Source organism: Neopelma chrysocephalum, unplaced genomic scaffold (genome assembly GCF_003984885.1).
Source record: "Neopelma chrysocephalum unplaced genomic scaffold, ASM398488v2 Primary Assembly neopelma1_182858, whole genome shotgun sequence".
Lineage (NCBI taxonomy): Eukaryota > Metazoa > Chordata > Aves > Passeriformes > Pipridae > Neopelma > Neopelma chrysocephalum.
In genome coordinates, this window is record NW_020938096.1 from 5,231 (window position 1) to 28,923 (window position 23,693).

The 23,693-nt window shown below is 61.2% G+C and overlaps 3 protein-coding genes across 3 annotated transcripts in view; 2 read left to right on the plus strand and 1 right to left on the minus strand.

Moving 5' to 3' along the window:
- LOC113962586 (R3H domain-containing protein 2-like) overlaps window positions 1-11,699 on the minus strand; it is a gene marked incomplete at its 3' end in the record, with an annotated part of 16,762 nt that extends 5,063 nt beyond the window's left edge. The window contains exon 1 of the mRNA XM_027673347.1: window positions 11,682-11,699. The remainder of the gene's footprint in view (window positions 1-11,681) is intronic.
- Window positions 11,700-12,716: 1,017 nt separating this feature from the next.
- On the plus strand, window positions 12,717-15,923 carry LOC113962584 (inhibin beta C chain-like). Its single transcript, XM_027673344.1, has 2 exons — window positions 12,717-13,310; window positions 14,565-15,923. Exons 1-2 carry the CDS (start codon window positions 12,965-12,967, stop codon window positions 15,305-15,307), a joined length of 1,089 nt encoding a protein of 362 aa, XP_027529145.1. The 5' UTR covers window positions 12,717-12,964; the 3' UTR covers window positions 15,308-15,923.
- Window positions 15,924-20,627: 4,704 nt separating this feature from the next.
- On the plus strand, window positions 20,628-22,855 carry LOC113962585 (inhibin beta E chain-like). The gene is made up of 2 exons (XM_027673345.1): window positions 20,628-20,937; window positions 21,179-22,855. The coding sequence occupies exons 1-2, from the start codon at window positions 20,628-20,630 to the stop codon at window positions 21,916-21,918; spliced, it is 1,050 nt and encodes a 349-aa protein (XP_027529146.1). The 3' UTR covers window positions 21,919-22,855.
- The last annotated feature ends 838 nt before the right edge of the window (window positions 22,856-23,693 follow it).

The following is a 23,693-nucleotide window of genomic DNA, read 5'->3' on the forward strand; positions in this document are numbered from 1 at the left end:
GGATGGAGGGTCTGAGGTGCAGGATGGAGGGTCTGAGGTGCAGGATGGAGGGTCTGAGGTGGGGATGGAGGGTCTGAGGTGGGGATGGAGGGTCTGAGGTGGGGATGGAGGGGTCTGAGGGGGATGGAGGGGTCTGAGGTGCAGTGTGAGTGGGCTTCACCTTCCCAGCCCCTGCCCAAGCCCAGGCCACGGGAACAGTGTCCACGCCACAGCCTTCCCCCCTGGCTTCCAAGACAAGATTCCTGATCCCTCCCCTCCCTTTCCCTTGGATATCAAACAGGTCTGGTTTGGCTTTCCCAGACTCACTCCAAAGGACATTCAACAGAGCCGTGTCCCCATGACCCCCTGTTGGACGGGGTGACCTTTAGGGTCCCTCCCAGTCCAAACTCCTCCATGACTTTCCCAGCACCCCAGTGCTGGGTTTTGGGGGCAGCAGCACCCACCCCACACCCCCCCCACCTCTCGCTGGGTACCAGTGATGCTCTCGCAAGCAATTCGCTCATTGGCCGCCCGGCAGCCAATGGGAAGCCGAGCTCCATGGCAACGGGCCCTGTCGCCAGGGGCAACAGGGCGGGGGTGACTCAGGTCCCCCCCCCAGCGCGGCAGAGGCTGCGGGAAAAGGGTTTAAACGCACGGGGGGAAAAGTGGAGGCGGTGGGGTGGGGAGGGGGCTGCCGCTCCAGGCACGAGGGTCCTCGGGCTCTGCCGCTCCCAGGGATCATCCCAGAGGCTCCTCCTCGGCCAGGGAGCAGCGGCCGGGACGGTCCCGGCTGTGCCACGTGCGACAAGAGGCCGGGATGGGAGGATTTGTTAAGGCAAGCAAAGCTCCCGAAACAGCTCCCAAAACAGCTCCCTCCTGGGCTCCACTCGGGCAAAACAACTCTGCAGCAGCCCCGGCATCCCAGGGAAAAATCTGCAGGCTCGGCTGGAATTCCAACAGGTAAAGAAGAGCCTTTGGAGCTCACTTCCCTTCCCTCCTGTTGGAGAAAGCAGGTCCCAGTCAGAGGGGGAGAAACCCCAAAACCAGCAAGACCCATAAGCTCCAACTTCAAAGCCACCTCTCCCAAATTCTCTCCATTGCTGGAGAAGGATTTAATTCCTTACTACCTTTACCATTCCTACAAAACCCAGCAAAATTCCCAACAGGAGGCCAGACATCTCTGCCCTCACGGAGTCCCAGTGCTTAGTCATGGCTTTAAGTCTTAATCTCCACCCCCACATGACATCCAGTTCTGAAATTGTGATGCAGATGGAAGGGTTTGCCTCCAGGTGAAAAGGGGGGGGAAAAAAAGCTTATATAAACAAGGAGACAGGGAATGCAGGTGAGACAAGAGTCTGAGGGAATTCTGGGGAGCACCAGGAGGTTTTGCTGGGGGAACAAATCAAAGCACGAGACAATTTCAGGGGGAATAAAACACTTGGATATTTTGTTACCTCCCTCCACCAAGGTGAGGACTAAACCCAGGAGAGGTGTCAACTTGTATTCCAGGAGTGTGACACAACCAGTGTCAGGACTGCCAAAATGTGATACCCAGGAATCAAATATAAATGTGTAAAAGGTGTATAAACACATGCCAGGAGTTAAATGGTCCTAAGAACCACTTCTCTAAGGAAGGCAGAATTAAACAGTCTCAGTTCCAGGTTGCCTTGAGCTCCCAGCACCAGGGGCCACCTCAGCCCTGCTCTCCCCTTGGGTGGGAAAAGGGACATTATGAGTTTGATGTTAAAAAGAAAGGAAACAGTGATGCTGCTGTTCCTTTCCTTTGAGTTCTGGGAGCTGCAGGGATCCAAGCAAGGACCCTCTCACCACTTCTTTACAAACTCTGAGGGAGAAAATAAACTATAACTGAAACCAAAAAACCCCAAACCAACACAGTTAAAAAGTGAAGGATCACAGGAACCACCCGAGACACAGCCCTGGAGAAGGAAGGGCTCCCAACACAGCACTGAGGGCCTGGGGACAGTTCTGAGGGTCCCTGGGCAGAAAACTGGGAGAGAGGGAAGAAATCCAGGCTGAGGATCCCCCGCCAGAGCTCCCTGCTCCATTCCACACCACTCCTGCCTTCCCCACCAGGAGCTATTCCTGTCTCCATCCAAGGACCAGGGAACTGCTCCGGTGACGTCAAAGCAGTTTCCCAGCAACAATTAATGAGGGCTGTCCACCACAGGGGTTTCCTGAAAAGCGAGCAAGGAATTATCCACCTACTTTGCACAGTGTCAGGATGCAATAGGACAGCACGGAACAGGGATTTCTGTTAACCCTTCCCTGGCACGGCTCCCACCGACGCGCTCCCGGTTCTGTCAGAGAGCCCTGAGCACAATTCCTTCCCTGGGAATCCATCCATAAGGAAATACCTCATCAGGTTAGAGGCACCTGCCCACAGAGGTGACAACCAGGCTCGGGAAAATATGGAAAACAGCTCTTCTCTGGCTGGCACCTGCTCCCATGCCCAGCCTGTGCCAGGCAGGAGCCCCGGCACGGAAAAGCTGGATGAGGGAATGAGCTCTTCCCTCACCTTCCCGAGCCCCCCTGTCTGGCAAAGCACATCCCCAGACTTCACTAATCACCCCAAAAGCATCCCAGCTCCCAGCAGAGCCCCATGGGAGGAAGGCACAAGGCAGGGCTGGTGTTTGTATCCCCCTTTCAGCTTTATCTGTTGAGTGCCAGTGGTGAAAGTTGGGACTGAGCACAACAGGGGAGCCTGAGGAGCAGGGAGGGAGACCCTGAGATCCTGCAGCAGGGTAACTGTGCCTCCATCCCAGGAAAAACAGCTCCCAGCACTAAATCTGGAATGAAGGGAGCATCATTTCCTGGTTTTTTTTAGGCAAAACTGGATGATGGACGTGTGTGAGGAGGAGGAAAAGTCAATGCAACCTCCCGATTCCGCTAAACCCAACTCAGTGAGAGGTTTAAAATAATTTAAAAATGGGTTTAATGTGTATGTGAACACAAGCACCGTCCTACAGAGCATCAAATTGCATAAGCCAACCCCAAACGTCACATGGCACAGAGCCAACTCAGGAGCCAACATTCCTCATCAAGTAGCCAGCTCCAAAGCAGTAAATCCATGAAAATACAAGCCAGCAGAAGAGCTGGGAACAGTCTGTCTTTGCAAAACAAGAGGAACTGCCCAGGAACGAGCTGCAGACACCCGGAGCAGAAGGAGAATCCATGAGGCTGTCAGGGGAACTCCTTAATGACATGGCAGAGCACAGGATGCCGGCCGGGGATTCCCTCTCTCCGGGAGGTGCATCCCCAGAGCACAAAAGGAGGAAGAGGAGAGCTCCTCTCCCGCTCCCCAAGTGCTGACAGGGATCCCAGAGCCACATATTCACTTGGTCCAGCTCCATTTTAAATTAACCCCATCCAGCAGCAGAGACCCTGGCACTTTCCAACCAGAGAGGAAACAGTGTCAGGTCCTCATTCCCAAAATATTCGCCCGCATTCCCACTGCTTTTTGCACCGGGAAAAAGAAAAGTCCCTTGATTGATCTTTCTCAAGCCCCAAATAATTAAAGCCTCGTTCTAAAAATAAACTCACCGTGGTGGTTCTGAGCAGGTCAGCTCTTCCCCGATTTCAACGGAGCCTCCATGGCCACGACCCGTCCGAGAGGAATTTTGCCGGGATCAAATCAAACCCCTCCCGGGAAGCCCCCGGCAGCCCCCGGCCCCCGACGGACACACGGATCCCTGCGGCGGCTCCGGAGAGAGCTCCGGGGGCTCCGCCAGGCAGATCCCAGCTGTTCCCAGGGATGGCAGCGCAGCTCTGCCAATGGCCACATCCACATCCACACCCCCTCCTGCTTCTCCTTCAAATCTTCAATGGAGCTGCCTCCGCGCCGCCGGCTCCGCGTTAAAGACGCAGCGTCGGCCCCCGGAACAGCCCCGGAACGGGAAGGGAACAGGGGGGGTCCTGCTGGATGGGGAGTGGGGTGGGAGTCAGCAGAGTGTCCTGGCAGCACAAAGGGTCTCAGTGTCCTGAGGGCATCGCCGGGCAGGGCAGGGAGGGGATTGTCCCGCTCTGCTCTGAGCTGGGGTGGCCTCACCTCAGTCCTGGGGGCACTTTGGGCACCACGAGGTAAAAAAACGTCTAAAGGTGTTGGAGAGGGTCCAAAGGAGGGACATAGGGATGGGGAAGGGTCTGGAGGAGCAGCTGAGGGCACTGGGTTTGCTCAACTGGAGAAGACTGAAAGAGACTCCTCGGGGGCTGCAGCTCCTCCCAAGGGGCAGCTCCGACCTCTGCTCCCTGTGGGCAGGGACAGCACCCAGGGAAGGGCTGGAGCTGGGTCAGGGCAGGGTCAGGTTGGATCTCAGGGAAAGGTTCTTCCCCCAGAGGGTGGTTGGGCACTGCCCAGGCTCCCCAGGGCAGTGGGCACAGCCCCAAGGCCGCCAGAGCTCCAGGAGGGTTTGGACAACGCTCTGAGGGACAGGGTGGGATTGTTGGGGTGTCTGTGCAGGGCCAGGGGTTGGACTGGATGATCCCTGTGGGTCCCTCCCAGCCCAGGATATCCCCTGCTTCTATGACAGAGGGGATGGCAGATACCACAGGAGGCATCAGAGCCTCCAGAAGGATTCATGTGCACGGACAACACCCTCCAGAACCCACCCCACCTGCCCCAGGCAGGTCCCAGCCCTGCTCTGCTCCTGTCACCGCTGCCACCGCCTTTCTGAGGGGTCATGGCTTCAATTATTTCTTTTTCTTGCCCAGGCCAAGGAGGATGAGGGGCTTCAGCTGAGCTCAGGCTCTCACTGTGCTGCTCCCCGAGGCAGCAGAGCCTGTGGCTGCAGCAGCAGCTCCACGATGGCTCAGCAGAGGCCGGAGCTGCCGTCCCCGTGCTCAGAGTGACTCCCTGTGGCAGCCCAGGGAGCAGGGGAACCCCTCAGCATCAGCTTCTGTGCTAATTCCCAGCCCTGGAGGGTCAGACCTGCAGTTCTGAGCCCTGAAGCAGCTCCAGGAGCTGCTTTGCAAGTGAAGAAGAGACAGAAAGGGATGGAGGAAGCATTGCCAGGCTGAGGATCCCTGTTCCACACGGAGCCCTTCAAACCTCCCCCAACCCAGGGCAGCCAACAGCTTTGTTTCTGTGGTTGGCTGCGGCCTCAGGATCACTCAGGATGGTGCTGGAGCCCTGCAGGATCAGTGGGAAAACGTGGGATGCTGCTCTCCCCGTTTTCAAAGAACATCCCATTGGCTTTGCAACCTCTGAGTCCTTAACATCGGCTCGGAAGCAGAAGGAAAAGCAGCTCCCTGAGAGCCTGCAGACCTGACCTCTGGCACTTGGGCAGGTGGATCAGCAGATTTTGGAATGAGAGAATCTCCAGCCCCCAGGACACGAGCACCTGCCCCAGACAGCACAGGTGCAGCCTCCTCCAGGCTCATCCAGCCCTTCCCAAAATCCCTGTCCGTCCCTGAGAGCTGGCAGCGTTCCATCCCCACGGAGCACGGGTGTGAGAGGATTTCCTGAGCTGCAGCCCTCTCCTTCCATGGGAGACAGTAAATCTGGGAGGGAGGAGGAGGAGGAGGAAGGCTGAGTCAGCTCCAGCAGCCTGGACAAAGCCCCCCGGAGCAGGTCCCTGCCTCTCAATCCGAGAGCCCTCGGCTCTGGAATCACATCCACACACTGAAACTGGGTCAGGGAAAACAGGGACGGGAGGGATGCAGCAGCTCCAGGTATCCTGGATCACAGGGAAGCTGCCAGAGCCCAACACAGCCACATCCCCGAGAAAACAAAGGGAAAAGCAACAAGACATTCCCACCCTCCCTGGCAGACATGGATGGCCCAGGCTCTGCCTGCCAGCCCAGCTTCCATGAGGAGACAGGTCAACCAGGAGTGGATAAATTCCACTGGAAGGGGAAGAAAAGTCAGGGCTTGTGACACCAAACTGGGCCCCCCGGAGACAGACAGTGGCTGGAAAGGGAGAAGAGCTTTGCCAAGGGAATTCCAGGCATCCATGGACCCACCCAGAGCAGAAAACTCCCTCTCCCCTCGGAAAAGGGGAAAACCCCAAACCAAAGAGCCTGGGACAGGTTCTGCCAGCGGGGAGGGGGAAGAGGGAAATCCTCCAGCAGCTGGATCTCAGATGTTCTTTGGGATGGACCTGCCCTGGCCCCTGCATCCAGCAGCAGCCACTCCTGGCATGGATTAGGGGAGTGCCCAGGTAGAACCACGCTCCAAGGACACGAGGGGCACACGGGCTGCAGAAAAGAGCTGGAGTGTGGCTGCCTGGGCTGACTCAACATCAGGTGCTGCAGGGACTGGGCAGGGAACGCTCTGGGACAGACACCACAGGCCCAAGACCCTCCCAAACCCCCCCGTGCCCCCTGTGTTCCCCCTGGAGGTGACAATTCCCGGGGCTGGACCCCGTCTCCAGGCAGCACAGGGGGAAATTTAATTCCATTTTAAAAAAGGGCCTTTCCATTCAAACCCGGCGGTGTCATGGCAACCATCCCCTCCCTGCCTGTCCCAGCCTGGAGATTTGGGTGGTCCCAGCCCGGCCCGGGACCCCCCCCGGGAGCCGCTGTGCCATGAAGCGAATGTGTCAATGGCTCAGGGCAGACACGTGGGCAGGACGGGGCCGGGCGGGCGGAGCCGCTCCATTCAGCTCCAATCCCCGATAAATAATTCAGGAGGAGAAATGCCGCAATACAGAGCAGGGCCCGGGTAAAAATAGAGCCTGCGCCGCTCCCCGGGAACGGGGGAAGGAGAGGGAGGGAAGGACGGGGGGGCAGGAGCTCGGGATGGGCTCCACAACCAGCCCAGCACCTGTTTGCACATCCCCTTTTATCGGGGAATTCAGCAGCGTCCTGGGCTGTCCCTCCTGGATCCCGTCCTGGATCCCAGCCCTGCAACAAGGCAGAGTCCCCCAAAAAAGCAGGACCCGGTGCTGGAGGAAGGATGGGAAGTGCCTTCCCAAATCCAGCTGCTGTCAGTCCAGGCACTGCCACTCCTCATTCACAACACCAGTTGCTGGACAACTGTCCCAACGTTTATGTCCCACTGAATACAGGTAATATACAAATATATACAAGTATTCTATAAAATAGTATATATCAAAAATATATAAATATACTATAAAATAGTATATATCAAAAATCTATAAATACACTATAAAATAGTATATATCAAGAATCTATAAATATACTATAAAATATATAATATACATCAAAAATCTATAAATATACTAATAAGTATATTTAATATATTTTATAATCATATTATATATTATATAAATATCTATTTAATATTTTATAATCATATTATATGTTATATATAAATATCTATTAATATATTAAATACCAAAATACTCTACAATATACAAAATATATCAAACCACATAAATATATCATAACATATATATTATATATAAACCCCATAGAAATTACTATAAAATATATAGTATATATAGATGGAGTAATATACTATAAAATATAATATGTATATTAAAAATACATAACTGTACCATACAAACACCACTCCCTGTGAGGCAACAAGTGGGAAACTGTTGTCTCAGGATTCCATCACCCTTCCTGCATCCTAAAAATACCCCAAACCAAGCAAACTTCGTGCTAACCTAAAATATTCAGCTGTCTGAACAGTGTAGGTGTCACCTGCATTTTCGTGGTGGGAATTAGGACACAGAAGGGATGTAGGAAGATCATTGTCAGCTCCAAGAGTTCCTCCTCCCAGACACCAAAACCACTTCCCATTCCCTATTAATTATTAATTATCCCCAGCCACAGGTACAGCCCCTTTATCCCAGTTTGCCACTGGGATGCTCTGAGGGAAAAATGGGCTTTCCAGGTTTTGCAGGAATATTTTGCCAGATGGCTGCGTTCTCCCCTCCTCTCAGCCTCAAAAATAACTCCAGAAAGACACGGATCTCTCCCTGCTTCCTCCTGAACAACCATCCCAGCTCCCCAAGGACCTGGGAGATGGGAAACTGCCACTAATGAGACAATACAGAGTGAATTTTTATAAGGAGGGACTAAAATAGTATCAAACAGAGGTAATTAGAACCTAATAAAATCCGTACATGGAAGCTTCCCACGAATATTTTGGAGCCTTTCCCACAAATATGAAAATAAACCTATGGAAGATGTGACAGCAGCTGCCACGAGGGGACTCTGACAGGACACAAACTCCCAAAAAAAGCCTCTGGTCAGTGCCCAGGTGGAGGAGAAGCTCCCAACGCTCCCACTAGTGGCAAGAGCGGCTCCTGCAACCCAGAATCCACACAAAATCCATCCACGAGCCGGGAATACCCAGAAGGAATGACGGGGGATCGGAATGAGGTGAGCTTTGAGGTCCCTCCCAACCCAAACCATCCTGGAATTCAATAATTCCACGGTAAAGGGGCAGAGTTGTTCTCACCAACCCAGCAAAGCCCCTGCTGAGCCCTCCCAGACACATCCCAGGGGGAAATTTAGGATTGTTCCCGGTTCTGGGGAGCTCTGTGCTGATGGATCATGGCTTGGACACGCTCGGTGTGAGGGGTTCATGTCCATCCAGCTGTTTCCATGAATCCCATGGAACGGTGGGAAGGGAACAATCTTGGTCCCAGCCTGTTCGAAGCCAACCTTGGGAAGGGACACCCCAAAAATTTGGGATAGAGCCACGTTAAAGGGACAGAGCAGCTTTGAGGCTCAGCCATGGAGGCAGGACACAACACCCCAGCATTCCCCACATTCCGGATCCTCCTTTTCCATGCCACCCACTCCCTTTCCCCACTCCATGGTCAAATCCCACCAGGACTGGGCTCAGAGCTCCTGGTCATGGGGAAGCAGCAGCACAGGATCCCGTTTCCTCATGGAAATTCCCACCTGAACCTCCCCAGAATCCGGGATAACACCTCCCCAAATAAAGCAGATCCTGCGTCTAAACTCAGCTCGGGAAAAAATCCATTTCCCAAAGAAAACGGTGTCAAAGCAAGAGCAAAATTTTAAAAACTTCATTAAAAAAAAACCACCCCAAACTCTCTGCTCTGGTGAGGGGGCTGGGCCTGCCCACACTCCAGCAGCCCCGAAATCCTCCAGGAAGCAGCGGTGACTCAGCCTGCGGCACACACAGCCAGCCTGGGATGGAACCAGCCCTCCCAGACACCCCAAAATCCAGGGAATCCCGGCACTGATGGGAGCCACCAGCCTGTCCTCCTGCTGGGCCCACACTCACACTGTGCCAGCCATGGTGTGGGCACAACCCAGGGCAGGGACTGTCCCCCTGTGCTGGCACTGCTGAGGCCCCTCCAGGGCTGTGCCCAGTTCTGGGCACTCAGGGCAAGAGAGACATTGAGGGGCTGGAGCACAGGGAGAAGGGGCTGGAGAACTCCTGAGGGAGCTGGGGGGGGCTCAGCCTGGAGAAAAGGAGGCTCAGGGGGGACCTTCTGGCTCTCCACAACTCCCTGACAGGAGGGGGGAGCCGAGGGGGGATCGGGCTCTGCTCCCAGGGAACAAGGGACAGGAGGAGAGGGAACAGCCTCAGGCTGTGCCAGGTTGGATATCAGGAGGAATTTTCTCATGGAAGGGGCTGTCAGGCACTGTTGTCAAGCACCAGCAGCTCTGTCACTTGTTCCACAGAATCCCAGAATCCTTGAGGTGGGAAAAGCCCTCCCAGCCCATGGATCCCCCCTGTGCCCCATGCCCACCTTGTCCCCCAGCCCAAAGCTCTCAGTGCCACATCCAGGCCTTCCTTGGACACCTCCAGGGATGGGGACTCCAAACCTCCTTTCCAATGCTTAACAACCCCTTCCATGCAGAAATTCCTCCTGATGTCCAACCTGATCCTTCCCTGCTGCAGCTTGAGGCCGTTTCCTGCTCGGAATTACTCGGGAATAACTTTGCTGAGCGACCAAAAACCTGCTGCACGTGAGTGACTGGGGAGGGAGAGGAGCTCCAAAAGCTGCTGGGGAAAGTTTGGACACAGATCCCCCCGTGTCACCTCTGGGGCAGCCTTGAAAACAACCACCAAACCACCAGTTGATTAAAACAAGCACTGATCTGGCTCTAATTTAACCTTAAAGGAGACAACGAGGTGAAGTGACAGCAGAGGTGCAGAGAGACCCACAGAGAGCAGGACTAGGAGGGATATTTGGTGAAAAGAGGTGATTTAGGCACCTCAAAGGGGCGATTTCGGCACTTTCCCCCCCAAAAAATGGGGTTTAAAAATAGCGGCACTGACACAGCCTTAAATTTAGCAGCACAAGTGGCATCACTGCCATAAGGGGAACTCGATCCCGCCGAGGGATCCGGTGTCACAGCCCAGCACCAGGGGTCCTGGGGAGCAGCTGGAAGCAGGGATTGGACAGGGATATTCTCCACTGCTCCGAGGCAGCAGGGGCTGCTTCTCCCACAGCAATTCCGTGCCAGCAACACAGCAACTTCCTTCCCTTTAATTCAGTTGACCAGACCCCTCTACTCGTGGAATGGTTTGGATGGGAAGGGACCTTAAAGCCCATCCAGTGCCACCCCCTCGCCATGGGCAGGGACACCTTCCACCAGCCCAGGTTGCTCCAAGCCCCATCCAAGCGTCCCTTGGACACTTCCAGGGCTTTGGCATCCCCTCCAGCCCCTTTTCCAGCTCAGACAACCTGTGACACCCACGAGGAACAACAAAATTCCCCCCAGTTCCTGTGAGAGCGAGCGATGCTGCCCCTTTCTCCCAGCCCTCAGGAATCAGCAGAATCCCAACTCCTCAGCCCACAGGGAGAGCAGCCACGTGGAGTTCCCCACTCTGGGACCTGGTTTTGCTGCACGACCGAAAAAAACACATCCAAAAATCCAAGAGGAGGGAATTTTAAACTCCTCAAGGGGTCACAAGTCAGAGTGCTCAGGAACGAACAGCAGGGATTCTGCTCCCACGCCAACCTCGACCAGCCCGTTTCAAACAGACCCGAGGACGCTCTAATTAACACTTTAATTAACACCAACTCACCTCTGACACCTCCTGCCAAGGAGTCAGAGGCAACTCTCATCCTCAGCCCACATTCCTACAGGTACCCAAAAAAGCCCCGGGAGGATTTCAATGGTCCCAGGGCCGGGAACGCCAAGAAAGAAGCAACAAAACCCACCTTTCCACGTGTCCCACGAGAACGGACCCTCCGGGCCCCTCCTGAGCTCCAACCCGCACACAAGTCCCTCTCCAGCCCCTTCCCGCCCGTTTGGAGGCCCCGGGAGCGGGAATTATTTGCGTTTCAAAGCAAAGCCGTCGTCCGTGAGGACTCCAGAAACACCGCACGGCGCCTCCCGTCCCCAGGAAGGGCCCCGCGGGCTCCTCTCCCACCTGTGGCTCCTCGTCCAGCGAGCCGGGACCGGGGGGGGCCCCGCTCTCCCGGGACTGCCCGGGAGCTCCCGGCTCCACGTGCTCCGCCAACGCGCCGGGGGAAGGGGCTCGACACGAGACTCCTCCGGGGCAGCGGCGCGGCCCGGGGACCCCGCACCGAGCGACCCCCGGGAGGGGCGGCCCCGGGCCCCCGGGAGGGGCAGCGCAGTAACGGGACCCCGCGCCCGCCGGGAGGGGCAGCCCCGGGCCGGCCCGTGCCCCCAGCACCGGGAAGCACCTCCGGGCGCGCCGCGGCGGGAGCGGCTCCGGCCCCTCGCGGGGGACACCCCGGGGACACCGCGGGAGGGACCCCGCGGCCGCCACCGCCCCCATCCCCGCTCCCACCCCTCCCCGCCCCCGCCGCACTTACCGGGCCGGGCCGGGCCCTGCGCCGCGGGGCCGCCGCCGCCACCCCGGGCCGGGTCGGGCCTGGGCCAGCGCGGGCCGCCCGGGCGGGGCGGCGGAAAGGGGGGACAGGACGGGGAGGGGGGACGGGAGGGGGCAGGGAGGGGGGCGGGGGGGGAAGGGGCGGCCGGAACGGGGGAAAAAAACGGGGAAAGAAACGGGAAAAAAAAAAAAGGGAAAAAAGAGGAGGCGGTGCCTCCCCCGCGGCGTGCGCGCTGCGTCACCGCGCCCTGCGCGTCATCACCGCGCGACCGGCGCCGCCGCCCCCGCCGTTGCCGCGGCAACCGGAGAGACGCGGGAAGGGCGGAAGGGGCGGGGGGCGCCCCCTGGCGAGGAGGAGCCTTGTGTGGGAAAGGGGCGGGGCTGAGGCGGGGCTAAGGAGGTTTCGGGCTCCGCCCATCACCCGTGGCCACGCCCCCTCCGGCGCATGGGACAGCGGGGGTGACACCCCCCCCCGGGAGTCCCAAATCTCTCCATCCCCAGGGATCCTCCATCCTCCCGGAACCCACAACCCCCGGGATCCTCCATCCTCCAGGATCCTCCATCTCCGGGGGTCCCAAATCCCCCCGGGATCCCACATGTCCCAGAGGTCCCCCATCTCCGGGGAGTCCCCCATCTCCCAGGAACCCCCCCTGCCCCCGGGGATTCTCCATCCTCCGGGATCCCACATCCCCTCGGCATCCCCCATCTTCCAGGGAGCTCCTATTCCCAAGGGATCCCCCCTCCCCAGTGACCTCCCATCTCCTAACCACCCAGGACCCTCAGGAATCCCTTATTCCCCAGGATCCCCCATCCCTCGGGGTCCTCCATCCCCCCGGGGTCCCCCTTCTCTGAGCATCCCCCACCTCCAGAGATGCTCCTTGCCAAGCGGGGATCCCACACGCCGCGGTGATCCCCCCGCTCCGGGGGTTCCCACTGCACCCTGGGCACCCCCGGGGTGGGACCGGCGCGGCCTCCACGCCCCCCGCCCCGCCGGGGCAGCCCCGGGCCGAGCCCCCCGAGCAGCAGCGGCACCACCCGCCCGGCTCCACCTTAACCGGGGCGGCCTCGCCGCCGCTGCCCGCGCCCGGGCGGCTCCGCGGGAGCGCAGGGGCGTTTATCTCGCCCGGGATCAGCCAATATTTGTGGCCACGTCAGGAGAACGAGCCCATCCTCGCTCCGCTCCCCGGCCCCCGCCGCCGTCCCGTCCCGGTTCTCGGACACGACCGCTGGGACCCCCCCCAGCGCCTCCGCCTCCCGCCACCGGAGATGACGGTCCCGGTGGCCCTGCTGCTCCTGAGCCTGCTGCGGACGGCGGCGGCCCGGGGCGAGCGGTGCCCGGCCTGCGGGGTGGCCGCGCTGGCCCCCGGCGCGCAGCGGGACGCGCTCCTGGCTCTGGCCAAGCAGAGCATCCTGGCCAAGCTCCGCTTGCCCGCCCGGCCCAGCGCCCCCCAACCCCCGGGCCGGGGGGCTCTGCTGGCCGCGCTCCGCAGGCTGCGGGAGCAGCGCTCGGACGCGGCCGCGCTCCCGGGGACGCTCCGGGACGGCCCCGTCCCGCACCCGCGGCCCGGGATGGGGCTGCAGGAGTACGAGGTGCTGAGCTTTGCCGAGTCAGGTGTGTGCGGCCCCCGCGTCCCGCGGGCGGGGGGGCGCGGAGGGAAAGGGGGGGGTCGTGCGGTGGGAGGTGGGAGGTGCAGCCGGGCTGGTGGTCGCGCTGCTGCTGGAAGGAGCGAGAGGCTCCGCATCCCTGACCTTTGCATCCGCATCCCGAGCGTATCCCAGCCCTACCGCTCCCAGGCGTGCTGGGGTGGGAGGGTGGCACAGGGCACGGAGGTGCTGCTGGGTCGTGTCACCTGCAGCCCGTTTCTGCTGGAGGTGGAAGGGTCTGAGGGACGGGTTTTCCAAAATGGGATTTTAAGCCTCGATTCCCTGTCAGCCCACAGCGTGTGGACTCGGGGCTGCACAGCCCATCCATTCCCTGCACCCCCCTGTGCCTCTGCATCCCACCCAAAGGGGCCCGTCCCAGTTTCGCTTCAGAATTCGCTTCTCCTGAACTGAGCTCCCCAATCAGGGGTCCTGGGAAGCATCACTGGAAAAACAGGGTCCTGTATCCCACTTCTCCCCGGTCCTGTATCCTGTCTCTCCTGGGAGGGACAGACTCGGCACCCCACCCCACAGAGCATCCTGCACCCTCCCTTTCCCAGCCCAAATTCCACGTGGTGAGGTGGGGGGGCTCCGCTCCCCTCGCTGGCCCCCGTGTCCTCGAAGCCCTGCGGGAACAAAGCTGCTCCACGGCACATTGTGTTCCCACACTCGGGGACAACAGGGTTCTCTCCTGGCTTGGTGGAGCGTCAGCTGGAACCGAGCCGGGGGATGAACCCAGGCTCGGAGCACGAGGGGGGTGTCGTGTCCTCATGGGCAGAGCTGTGCCAGGAGCCCCGAGTCCCGTCACGGCCCCATCAGCCCTTCCCCGGCCAGGAGGAGCAGCAGCTCTGCAGCCAAGGCAGAAGTGAAGGCTTCAGGGAGACCTTAGAGCCCCTTCCAGTGCCTAAAAGGGCTCCAGGAGAGCTGGAAAGGGACTTTGGACAAGGACCTGGAGTGCCAGGACAAGGGCGAGCGGCTTCCGGCTGCCAGAGCTCAGGGTTAAATGGGATATTGGGAGAAATTCCTCTCCGTGTGAGTAGTGAGGCCCTGAAATAGATTTCCCAGAAAAGCTGTGACTGCCCCATCCCTGGAATTTTTTCAGGCCAGGTTGGACGGGGCTTGGAGCCACCTGGTCTAGTGGAAGGTGTCCCTGCCCTTGGCAGGAGGGTGGGACGAGCCCCCTCCGGCCCTTCCCTCCTGACCCCGCTCTCGGTTCTGCGCGCAGGATCCTCCACCTCCCGCAGCGTCCGCCTGCATTTCCGCTTCTCCCGGGAGCTGGCCAGGAGCACGGAGATCCTGCAGGCCACCCTCTACCTGTTCTGGGCAGCCCCCAGCCCCGGGGCACAGCCCGTCACCGTCAGGCTCCTGTGGCCGGACCCGGCGGGGACAAACACGACGGTGGCCAGCGAGACGTGGCTGGAGGTGCAGAGCCCCGGCTGGACCGCGCTGGACGTGGGACCGGCCGTGCGGAGCGTCTCGGGACAGGACACCCCGCGGCTCACGGTGGAGCTGGAGGTGCCGGAGGACCGCGGGTCCCCCCTCCCGGCTGACCACAGCGATTCCCAGCGGCCGTTCGTGGTGGCCCGAGCCCGGGCCAGGACGTCCCACCGCCTCCACCGGCGCGGCGTCGACTGCGGCGCGGGCTCGCGGATGTGCTGCCGCCAGGAATTCTTCGTGGACTTCAAGGAGATCGGCTGGGAGGACTGGATCATCCAGCCCGAGGGGTACCACATGAACTACTGCGCGGGGCTGTGCCCGCTGCACATGGCCGGGATCCCCGGCCTGGCCGCCTCCTTCCACACCGCCGTCCTCAACCGCATCAAAGCCGCCAGCGCGGCCGCCGCCGTGGACTCCTGCTGCGTCCCCACCCAGCGCCGGCCCCTCTCCCTGCTCTACTACGACCGCGACAGCAACATCGTCAAGACCGACATCCCCGACATGATCGTGGACTCCTGCGGCTGCACCTGAGCGGGCGGCGGGACAGGGACACCGCAGGCAGGGCGAAACCGCGGGCAGGGCTCCCTCCTCCCGGCTCCCGGGGCAGGGCTCCCTCCTCCCGGCTCGGCAGAGCTCCTTCCTCCAGGATCCCGGGGCAGGGCTCCCTCCTCCCGCCTCCTGGCTGCGAGACGGGAGCCCTGCCGAGGAATTTGTTCCTCCTCAGGGTGATGCTGAACGTGCGAGTTGTTCTCTGCTCGCTCGCCTCCCACCCGTCTCTTTTCCCCCTTTGGATCTGCCCCCGGATTTCTCTCACAGCACCTCAGACCGGTTCCCGGTGGGCTCCAGCCCCTCCTCCTGCCGGACACTGCGGCTCAGGGTGGTCCCACTGCCGACCCATCCTGAAGTCGTGGGTGCAGCTACACCAACGCAGGACCCACCAGTGGCCACCCCGGGCTGCTGGGGCTCTGGAGAGGACTGAGGGGAGGGGAGGGGATGGGAGGGAAGGGGATGGGTCACCCCTGTGGCCTCACTCAGCTGGATGTGAGGCTGAGGAGGACAAGGAAGGGGAAATCAATCCCAGTGGGAGGAATGTGTCTCCCTCTCTGAGCATCCCTGGTGTTCAATAAAGACTCCCAGCCGTGGTGTGTGTGCACATGTGTGTGTGTTACATGTGTGTGCCCATATGTGTGTGTGTTACACGTGTGTGTGTGTTACACACGTGTGTATGTGTGTTACACATGTGTGTGTGTTACACGTGTGTGTGTGTCACACGTGTGTGCCCTGCCATCAGCCAGCACATCTTCCAGTGCTCCTGGCACAGGCGGCTCAGAAAGCCCGGGAAGCAGGACTGGGCATCTCCACACTGTTCCCAAAGGCCTCCCATGCCCTCTCTGCCCCTCAGCTGCCCTTCCCAGAGGGATACAGACACCCTGATTCACCCCAGCCAGATGCAGGGCACAGCATGGGACCCCTCCGGGCACAGGGGGCTCATGATTCCCGCGGGAAAGGCACCATCCCCTGCTTGGGCCAAATGACCCATCCCACCAAAACCCCCCGGATTTGGCCGTTCTTGCCCCAAATCAGGACCAAACAAGAGAAACTCCGTCCTCCCTTCTGAAGTGGGCGGGCACTGCCAGGTGAGAGCTGTGGCACCCAGGTCCCCCTCTGACCTACAGCCCCCCCAGCCCCTCAGCGTGCCCCTGGCCCACGGCCAGAGCCGCTGCCCCCCCTCTGTGCCCCTCAGCAGCCCGGGGACAGCAAAGTGGGCCATGCCAGGGCCGTGAGAGCAGGGGGCAAAGGGCGGCTCTGACGCTCCGGCCCCGTTACGTAAGGGCACATTCAGGCTCCTCTGAGCTCCCCACGTGCCCCCCGTGTGCGAGGGGTGGGCAAGGGGGGGCTGGGCTGGGAGATTCGGGAGGGGAGCTCCAGGGCCGACCTCACTCCTGGGGCTCACCTCACTCCTGGGGCTCGCCCTGCAGGTGCTGGTGGTCCCTCCCTGGAGGCTGGGTCTGGGTGGGGAAGGGTGGGCAGAGGGAGGAGGTGGTGCCAGGGCCTCTCCCCACCCAGCTTCGCATCCTCTGTCCGCTCCAGGATGCTGAGCCCTGAGCTGCTCCGACTCTGGAGCAGGGGCAGGATGTCCTGGAGGACCTGGGACACCTTGGAGCAGGGACAGAACAACCTCTGACAGGTGGCAGTGTTTGCCCACGTTGCCCACGTTGCCCACGTTGCCCACGTTGCACACACCCTCCCACCGAGCCCTGGCGGAGCAGGGACCCCCCACGTCCCCAGATCCAGGTGTCCAGGTGCCCGCAGGACTGGGACCCGCAGTGTTCCCGTGCAGGGGCAGAGGGGGAGGCTCGGGGATTGATCCTGTCTGGGGCTCAAGGCCACTTGTGCAAACCCAAAGAGGGTTCAGTGTTTGTTTTTTCCCATCTTTTTCCAACGCCTCGTTCCACGGTCTGTGTTTATTGAACAAACAACTTCCCCGGAGCCAGCGCCAGGGCTGCAGCAGCCGTGGGCACACGGGGGCTGAGGGAAGGGGCAGGAGAGGTGTCAGCTGCTCCCGTGGCCCTGCAGACCCCTCAGCTTGGGCTGCATGACCCCAAAACCCTGAGCTGAGGCTTGGCCCACTCCCAGGGGAAACAGGGCACTTGGATGGAGCCGAGAGCCCCTTCCCCACTCGCAGCACGGGGTGAATTCCAAGGCTCAGGAATTCTGAGGTAGCATTTCCCACCGGGGAGAACATGCAGGGTGAGGAAGCTGCAGTCAGGGACAGCTGATCCCTGGAGCCAGGAACGCTCCCTCTCCACCTCCCTCCTTCCCTGCTGTGACACTGAGCTCTGCCGGGGTCCCCTCATCTCCTGGGGGACTCTGGAGGGGGAGGCTCAGGCCCAGTGCCAGGACACCATCCTGTGGGACCAGGATGGCAATGCCAGGGGGACATGGCATCCATGGCACCAACCCAGCACTTGGGCTGTGCCAGATGTGGCACAGAGTGGGACAGAGGTGATGTCCCCTCGGTCTCCATTGCAGGAGAGGACAGATGTGCTGGTGCCTTTTGGAAGGACCCCTTGCCAGTGTCAACAGCCCCTGAAGCAAAGGTCTGAGTGCCCTGTGCCAGGGCCAGCTCCCAGGAGGGGTGGGAATTTTTGACAGCCCCTTCCCTTGCCTTGAGAGGAGTTAATGTTTAATTCCCAGTCTCACGGCCCGTTCCCAGCCAGCGGCACCGGTGTGGTGACCGTTGCTCTTCTCCTCAGGAAGAAGCAGCAGTACAAGGGGAAGCAGCCTCAGGTTGTGCCAGGGTGGGGCTTAGATTGAATATTAGGGAAAATTTCTTGGTGGAAAGGGTGGTCAAGCCCTGGAATGGGGTGTAGTCACCATCCCTGGGAGTGTCCAAAAACGTGTGGACGTGGCACTCGGGGACATGATTTTGTGGTGGCCTGGCTTGGACTCAATGGTCTCAGGGGCTTTTCCAACCTTAATGATTCCACGATTCCATGATTCCATGAGTTGCACGAGCTCCTGGGGGGTCCGTGCTGAGCCCAGCCCGTTGTCACCTGCAGGGCAGGTCACCAGGTGCCACACTCTCATCCCACCGGCCGCGGGGTCGGAGGCCCCGGAGCCGAATGTGCAACCCGGGGGGGGAGGGATGGGACCCGGGGGGGGGTATTTTGGTCGGGTCAGTCCCTGGGCTTTGCTTTCTGGGAACCGCTTAATCAACAACACACTGATGCAATGGGTGCAAGAGCGGCTCCGCTCTGACCCCTGCCCTACTTCGGGGGGCCGGCGCGTGCTGGGGGGCACGAGGGGCTGGGCATCGTCCCACGTCCCTGCTGAGCCGGAGGGGGAATGGGGATTCTGCACCATGCAGAGGGACCCTGGTGGGATTCAACGGGGTTAATCCCTTTGGGGATTTGGGGACAACCCTCCCCTTCCAGCCTGGGTGGCTTGGGGAGTCCCTCGCCCGTTTGCCACACTTTGTGTCTCCCGTTTCTTGCTGTGCCACGGCCCCGGTCCTGGCTCTAGGGTCTGGCAGGGGTGGAGAAATTTGGCACAGCAGGGGAATGGCTTGTGGTGGATGTGAAGCGGGTCCGAAACAGAGCCAGAATCCAAATATTTGGGAGGGGGCCTGGACACGTGTTTGCAAGGGAGTGTGCAGATGTGCATCAGAGAATCGTGGAATGGTTTTGGGTGGAAGGGACCTTAAAGCTCATCCAGTTCCACCCCCGGCCATGGTCAGGGACACCTTCCACTAGCCCAGGTTGCTCAGAGCCCCGTCCAACCTGGCCTTGGACACTTCCAGGGTAGAGGTGCTCTCCCTGTGGGACCATCCGTGCCCGTGAGCGCGTGTGCTCCGGGCACCTGTGCCCGGCTGGAAGTGCCACCTGCTCCATCCCGCCGGCAGCCAGGCCTCCCAGGCCCTCTGGGATCTCTGCTCCCACGCCAGCCTGTGCCCACTCTTTCCTCTCTGTTGACATTCCTGGGCTATTCTGGGAGCTGCCAGCAGGCCCGGCCAGCTGAGCCCTTTGCCCTTCGCTCCGCGGTTGCATCACCTCCGGTGGGTGCTTTTTCCCAGACTGTGTTTACATGGCACCTCTGGCTTGGCCAGGGGCAGGGGCTCCGTGTGGTCAAGACCTTGGAGTCGTGGCACGGTGGGCACAGGACATGCCGAGCGCTGGCAGGGCTTCAAGTTCCCACCGTGCCCTCTCTGGGTTCCCTGCTCCATCTGGGCTCTGCCCATCCCCTGGAAACGTGGCACCTTCCATCACCTTCCGGAGGTTTCTGCCCTGGCTCAGGCTGCACATCCCACTCCAAAGAGCCCGAGGGACATCTTGGTGCTGATGTGACACTGGCTGCCACCTCCTGAGCCCTCAGGACATACAAACCCCCTTTCTGTTGTGTGAGGAGGAGAGGACACAGTGTTCCCCTTCTCTGGCCCTTCCCGGCTCTGCCCTGGGCTGAGGCTGGACCAGGTGATCCAAGGGGTGGACTCAGACCCCCAAAGCCATCACCTGGTCACAGCCACAAAAGTGACAGTCCCTGGGAGCTGCAGGGTCATCCCAGGAGCCCCCTGATCCCTGCTGGGTCCTCTGTCAGCACCCAACAGGACCGACCCTGCTATGATGGCTCAGGGATGCCCGGGGGGCAGTGCCCAGGCTGGGGGGCAGGTCTGTAAGATCCGTGGGCAGGCAGGAGAGCAGGGATCCCTCCAACTGGCTGCTCCGGGGCTGGATCTCCTCCACCAGCCAGGATTTGTCCCAGCCCTTGCTTCCTGGGGTTTTGGAGCAGGTTTGGGAGCTCAGTACCCGGCTGCCCGAGTTGGGGGGCTGGCCAGGGCAGATGCCAGGGCGAGCCACAGGCAAAGCCCACGGGTCTGTGAGCCCCTCGCCCACACACCTCTGCACTCCCCTCTATTTTACTCCTCCCCCGGGCTCCCGACGGCTCGTGGGGAGCAGGGGAGGATGGGGGGGCTGCCCACCGAGCCCCTTCCCCCGGGGGGCAGCGGGGCGGGCGCGGGGAGGCGGGGTTGGGGGTGCTAATCCCGGTAATCCCCGACGGGACGGGACGGGCAGGTGCGGCGGCCAATGGCGGGGGCGCGGGGGGGGGATGGACGGCGGGACCGCCCCCGGCCGCAGGTGCCCAAAGCGGGCCGCGCCGCACCGCTCCCGGTGCCGGTGCCCTTCCCGACCCGCGGGCGCCGCGACCGGTGCCGGTCCCGTCCCCTTCGGTGCCGCCTCGTCCCGCCGCTCCCGCTCCCGTCCGCTCGGCGCCGGTCCCTCTGTGCCGGCGCCGCTCCCGTGCCGTCGGTGCCGCTCCCGGCGCCGCTCCCGGTGCCGTCCGGTGGGCGCGGATGGCGGCGCTCGGCGCGGGCCCGTGGCTGCTGCTGGCGGCCGTGCTGTGCTCGGCGGCGGCGGCCGAGCCGCGCTGCCCGTCGTGCCCGGCGGGCGCGGAGCGGCGGCTGCTGGAGGAGGTGGCCAAGAAGCAGCTGCTGGAGAAGCTGCGGCTCCGCGATCGCCCGCGGCTCGCCCACGCCGTGCCCCGCGCCGCCGTGGCCCGCGCCCTGCGGCGGCTGCAGGCGGGAGGCGCCCGCCGGGGCCCCTCCGGGGAGGAGGAGGAGGAGGAGGAGCGGGGCTACGAGATCATCAGCTTCGCGGAGACGGGTGGGTTCGCGCGACCCCCCCGTGGGAGCCCACGCGGTCCCCGGCGGGGTGCGGGTGAACCCGGTGAGCCCCGGGGCGGGGGGTCCCTGTCCTGCGCCCCGGGGACCCCCCACTCCGGGGGTAGCGTTCCCACGGGAGGGAAGGACACGGGGAGGGAGGAAAATTTGTGTTTCCTGAGAAGTTGAAGGATGTTGGAGCAGCATCCCACAGCTCTCACCTCCTCATCCCTTTCTCCCCTCAGATCTCACATCCCCCTCCGGTTTGGGGCTGCAGTTCCAGTTCAGCCAGGCGCAGGACCAGGACATTCGCATCCTGCAGGCTCAGCTGTGGCTCTACCTGCGAGTGCCCCGGCCCGGGCTCACCCTGAGCATCTTCCTGGCCCCTGGGGCGGGGGGCAACCGCACGCTGCTGGGGGAGAGGCGGCTGAGCGCGGCGGGGAGCGGCTGGAGCTCCTTCCCCCTCCTGCCCGCCCTGCGGAGCTTCTTCGGGGGGCAGAGCCGGACGCTGCGGCTGGAGCTGGAGAGCCGCGGAGACGGGGGGGACATCGCGGCACCGCTCAACGCCAGCTGGTCCCACCAGCCCTTCCTGGTGGCCAAGGCGAAGGTGCGGGAGCCCGAGCACCGCGTGGCCAAGCGCAGCCTCCGCTGCAGCCCCAACTCCAGCCTGTGCTGCCGCAAGGACTTTTACGTGGACTTCCGCGACATCGGCTGGAACGACTGGATCATTAAGCCCGAGGGCTACCAGATAAACTACTGCGTGGGCCAGTGCCCCCTGCACGTGGCGGGCAGCCCCGGGATGGCCTCTTCCTTCCACACGGCCGTCTTCAACCTCGTCAAAGCCAACAACGTGCAGGCGTCGGGGCATTCCTGCTGCGTCCCCACCCGGCGCCGCCCGCTCTCCGTCCTCTACTTCGATCGCAACAGCAACATAGTCAAGACTGACATTCCCGACATGATTGTTGATGCCTGTGGCTGTAGTTAGGGCTGGGGGAGCCGTGCTGGGACCCCCCCCCTTCTCCAGGACTGTCTCTCTGGTGGAGGGGGAGGGAGCTGGAGAGCTCCCGTGAGCTGGAGCCAGCCCGGGGTGCAGTGGAGCCCTTTGGAAAGGTTGGGAGGGAGGGAGAGGGTCTCACGAGAGGGAGCAGGGGTTGCCTCCAGAGAGTGCCTGGGGCGGGGGGCTTTGGGGGCACGTGGGATGGAGCCAAGGCCATATGAGACTGCCCGAGCCTGGACTGTGGGTGTTGGTGACTCCGGGCATCCCTGGAGCTGATCTCACATTCCTGGTGGTCCTGTCCCCCTCTGGTGTGGGGTGAGGGGGCCCTGCTTGGTTCACACTCAGTGTCCAGTGATGGTCTGGAACTCGGCCTCCTCGGGAGCAGAGTGGGATGTGGGAACAGGTCTCCTTCCTCCACGGGGGCAGCTGGAGGACGAGGCAGCCCCACTTGTTTCCCTACTGGAACAAACCTTCCTGCATCCAGTTTAGGCCTTTTTCTGGGACAGGTGGAATGGAGCACAAATAACAGGCCTGGGAGAGGAGGGTGAATGGTGTGATTTCATCAAAAACCCCAAACCAGCAATGACTGGACAGTCCTCTGCTCCCTGGAGCTCACGGAGCTGTGAGGGCCAAACTTCCAGGTCCTGTGTGTTCCCCCTTTCCCTGGGTTTATGTTTTCCTCCCCTGCTCCCACCCTCCAGCCAGGTCTCCTCCAGCCTGGTGCCACCCTACAGGGAGTTCTGGCTCAGACTCTGCCTTTAGGATCACACTAAAGGTACAGATTTGGTTTGTGCCTCCAGTTTTGCAGCTATTCCGACTTTTTCAGTGGAGGTTCCTGCAGCCATCGGGACTCCTGGTGCTCCATCCTTTCTGCTGAAGCTCTTGCTCTGCCCTCACCTCCCTGATGCACCCACATGGCCTATGCTTTAATTTATTATATAATATTTTGGTGTGGCTTCCCAAATAAATGGGTGGAAATGCTATATCCAGGCTCTGGCTGCTTTTTCCTGGGACCACCTGCATGGATGGGGTGGGCGAGAGGATCCTGCTTGGCCAGAAGGTCCCAGGTCCCTCAGGCTCTGGGGTTGGAGCAGCACAGGAGCTGCACAGTGATGCTGTGCTGGGAGATGAGGGCAGTTGTGGGGTTTTGGGGGCTCCTTGGGTGCAGAGGGGAGGGTTGGGATCTTCCCTGTGGATGGGGGTCCCAGGGATCAGGCAGGGGCGGGGAACCAGGTATCACCTCACTGGGGGCTGGAGAGGGGTGGCAACCAAGCTGTGCCCCAGCAGGGCAGGTACTGGGGGGCATTGCCCCACCTGGAGATTCTGTTCTGCACCTGGAGCAACCCCAAACAAAGCTCTGGAGACTCTGGCTCCGGGGAGGTGACCTCAGGTGCTGAGAGCCACAGCCCACCCCCAAATCCCGGGCCCCTACTGCAAATCCCCTGCGCCCCTCTTGTGCTCCCCTGAAACACCACCCAGTGACCCCAGTGTCAGCCCCATCGCAGCCAGAGGGACTGGTGGGTGACGGGGAGTCTCTTTTGGAATTCAGGGTGGGATGCTCCCGGGGTGGGAGGTGCCGCTCATCCCGCCGAGATGCCACACGCTGCCCCGGGGCCCCGTTGCGCAAGCGCCCGCTCAAAGCTCACTTTGGGGCCGTTTTATCTGGGGACAAACCCCCCTCGCTTTCCCAGCTTGGCCCTGCCAGCGGCCAAAGGGCGGCTTTCATCAGCCAGCGCCCGCGGGCATCCCCCCGGGGCACCGCG

Coding starts and splice junctions, on each gene's coding strand:
- LOC113962585 (XM_027673345.1), top strand. CDS start 20,628: ATGGCGGCGCTCGGCGCGGGCCCGTGGCTGCTGCTGGCGGCCGTGCTG. Junction 20,938..21,178: donor CATCAGCTTCGCGGAGACGG/GTGGGTTCGCGC, acceptor TTCTCCCCTCAG/ATCTCACATCCCCCTCCGGT.
- LOC113962584 (XM_027673344.1), top strand. CDS start 12,965: ATGACGGTCCCGGTGGCCCTGCTGCTCCTGAGCCTGCTGCGGACGGCG. Junction 13,311..14,564: donor GCTGAGCTTTGCCGAGTCAG/GTGTGTGCGGCC, acceptor TTCTGCGCGCAG/GATCCTCCACCTCCCGCAGC.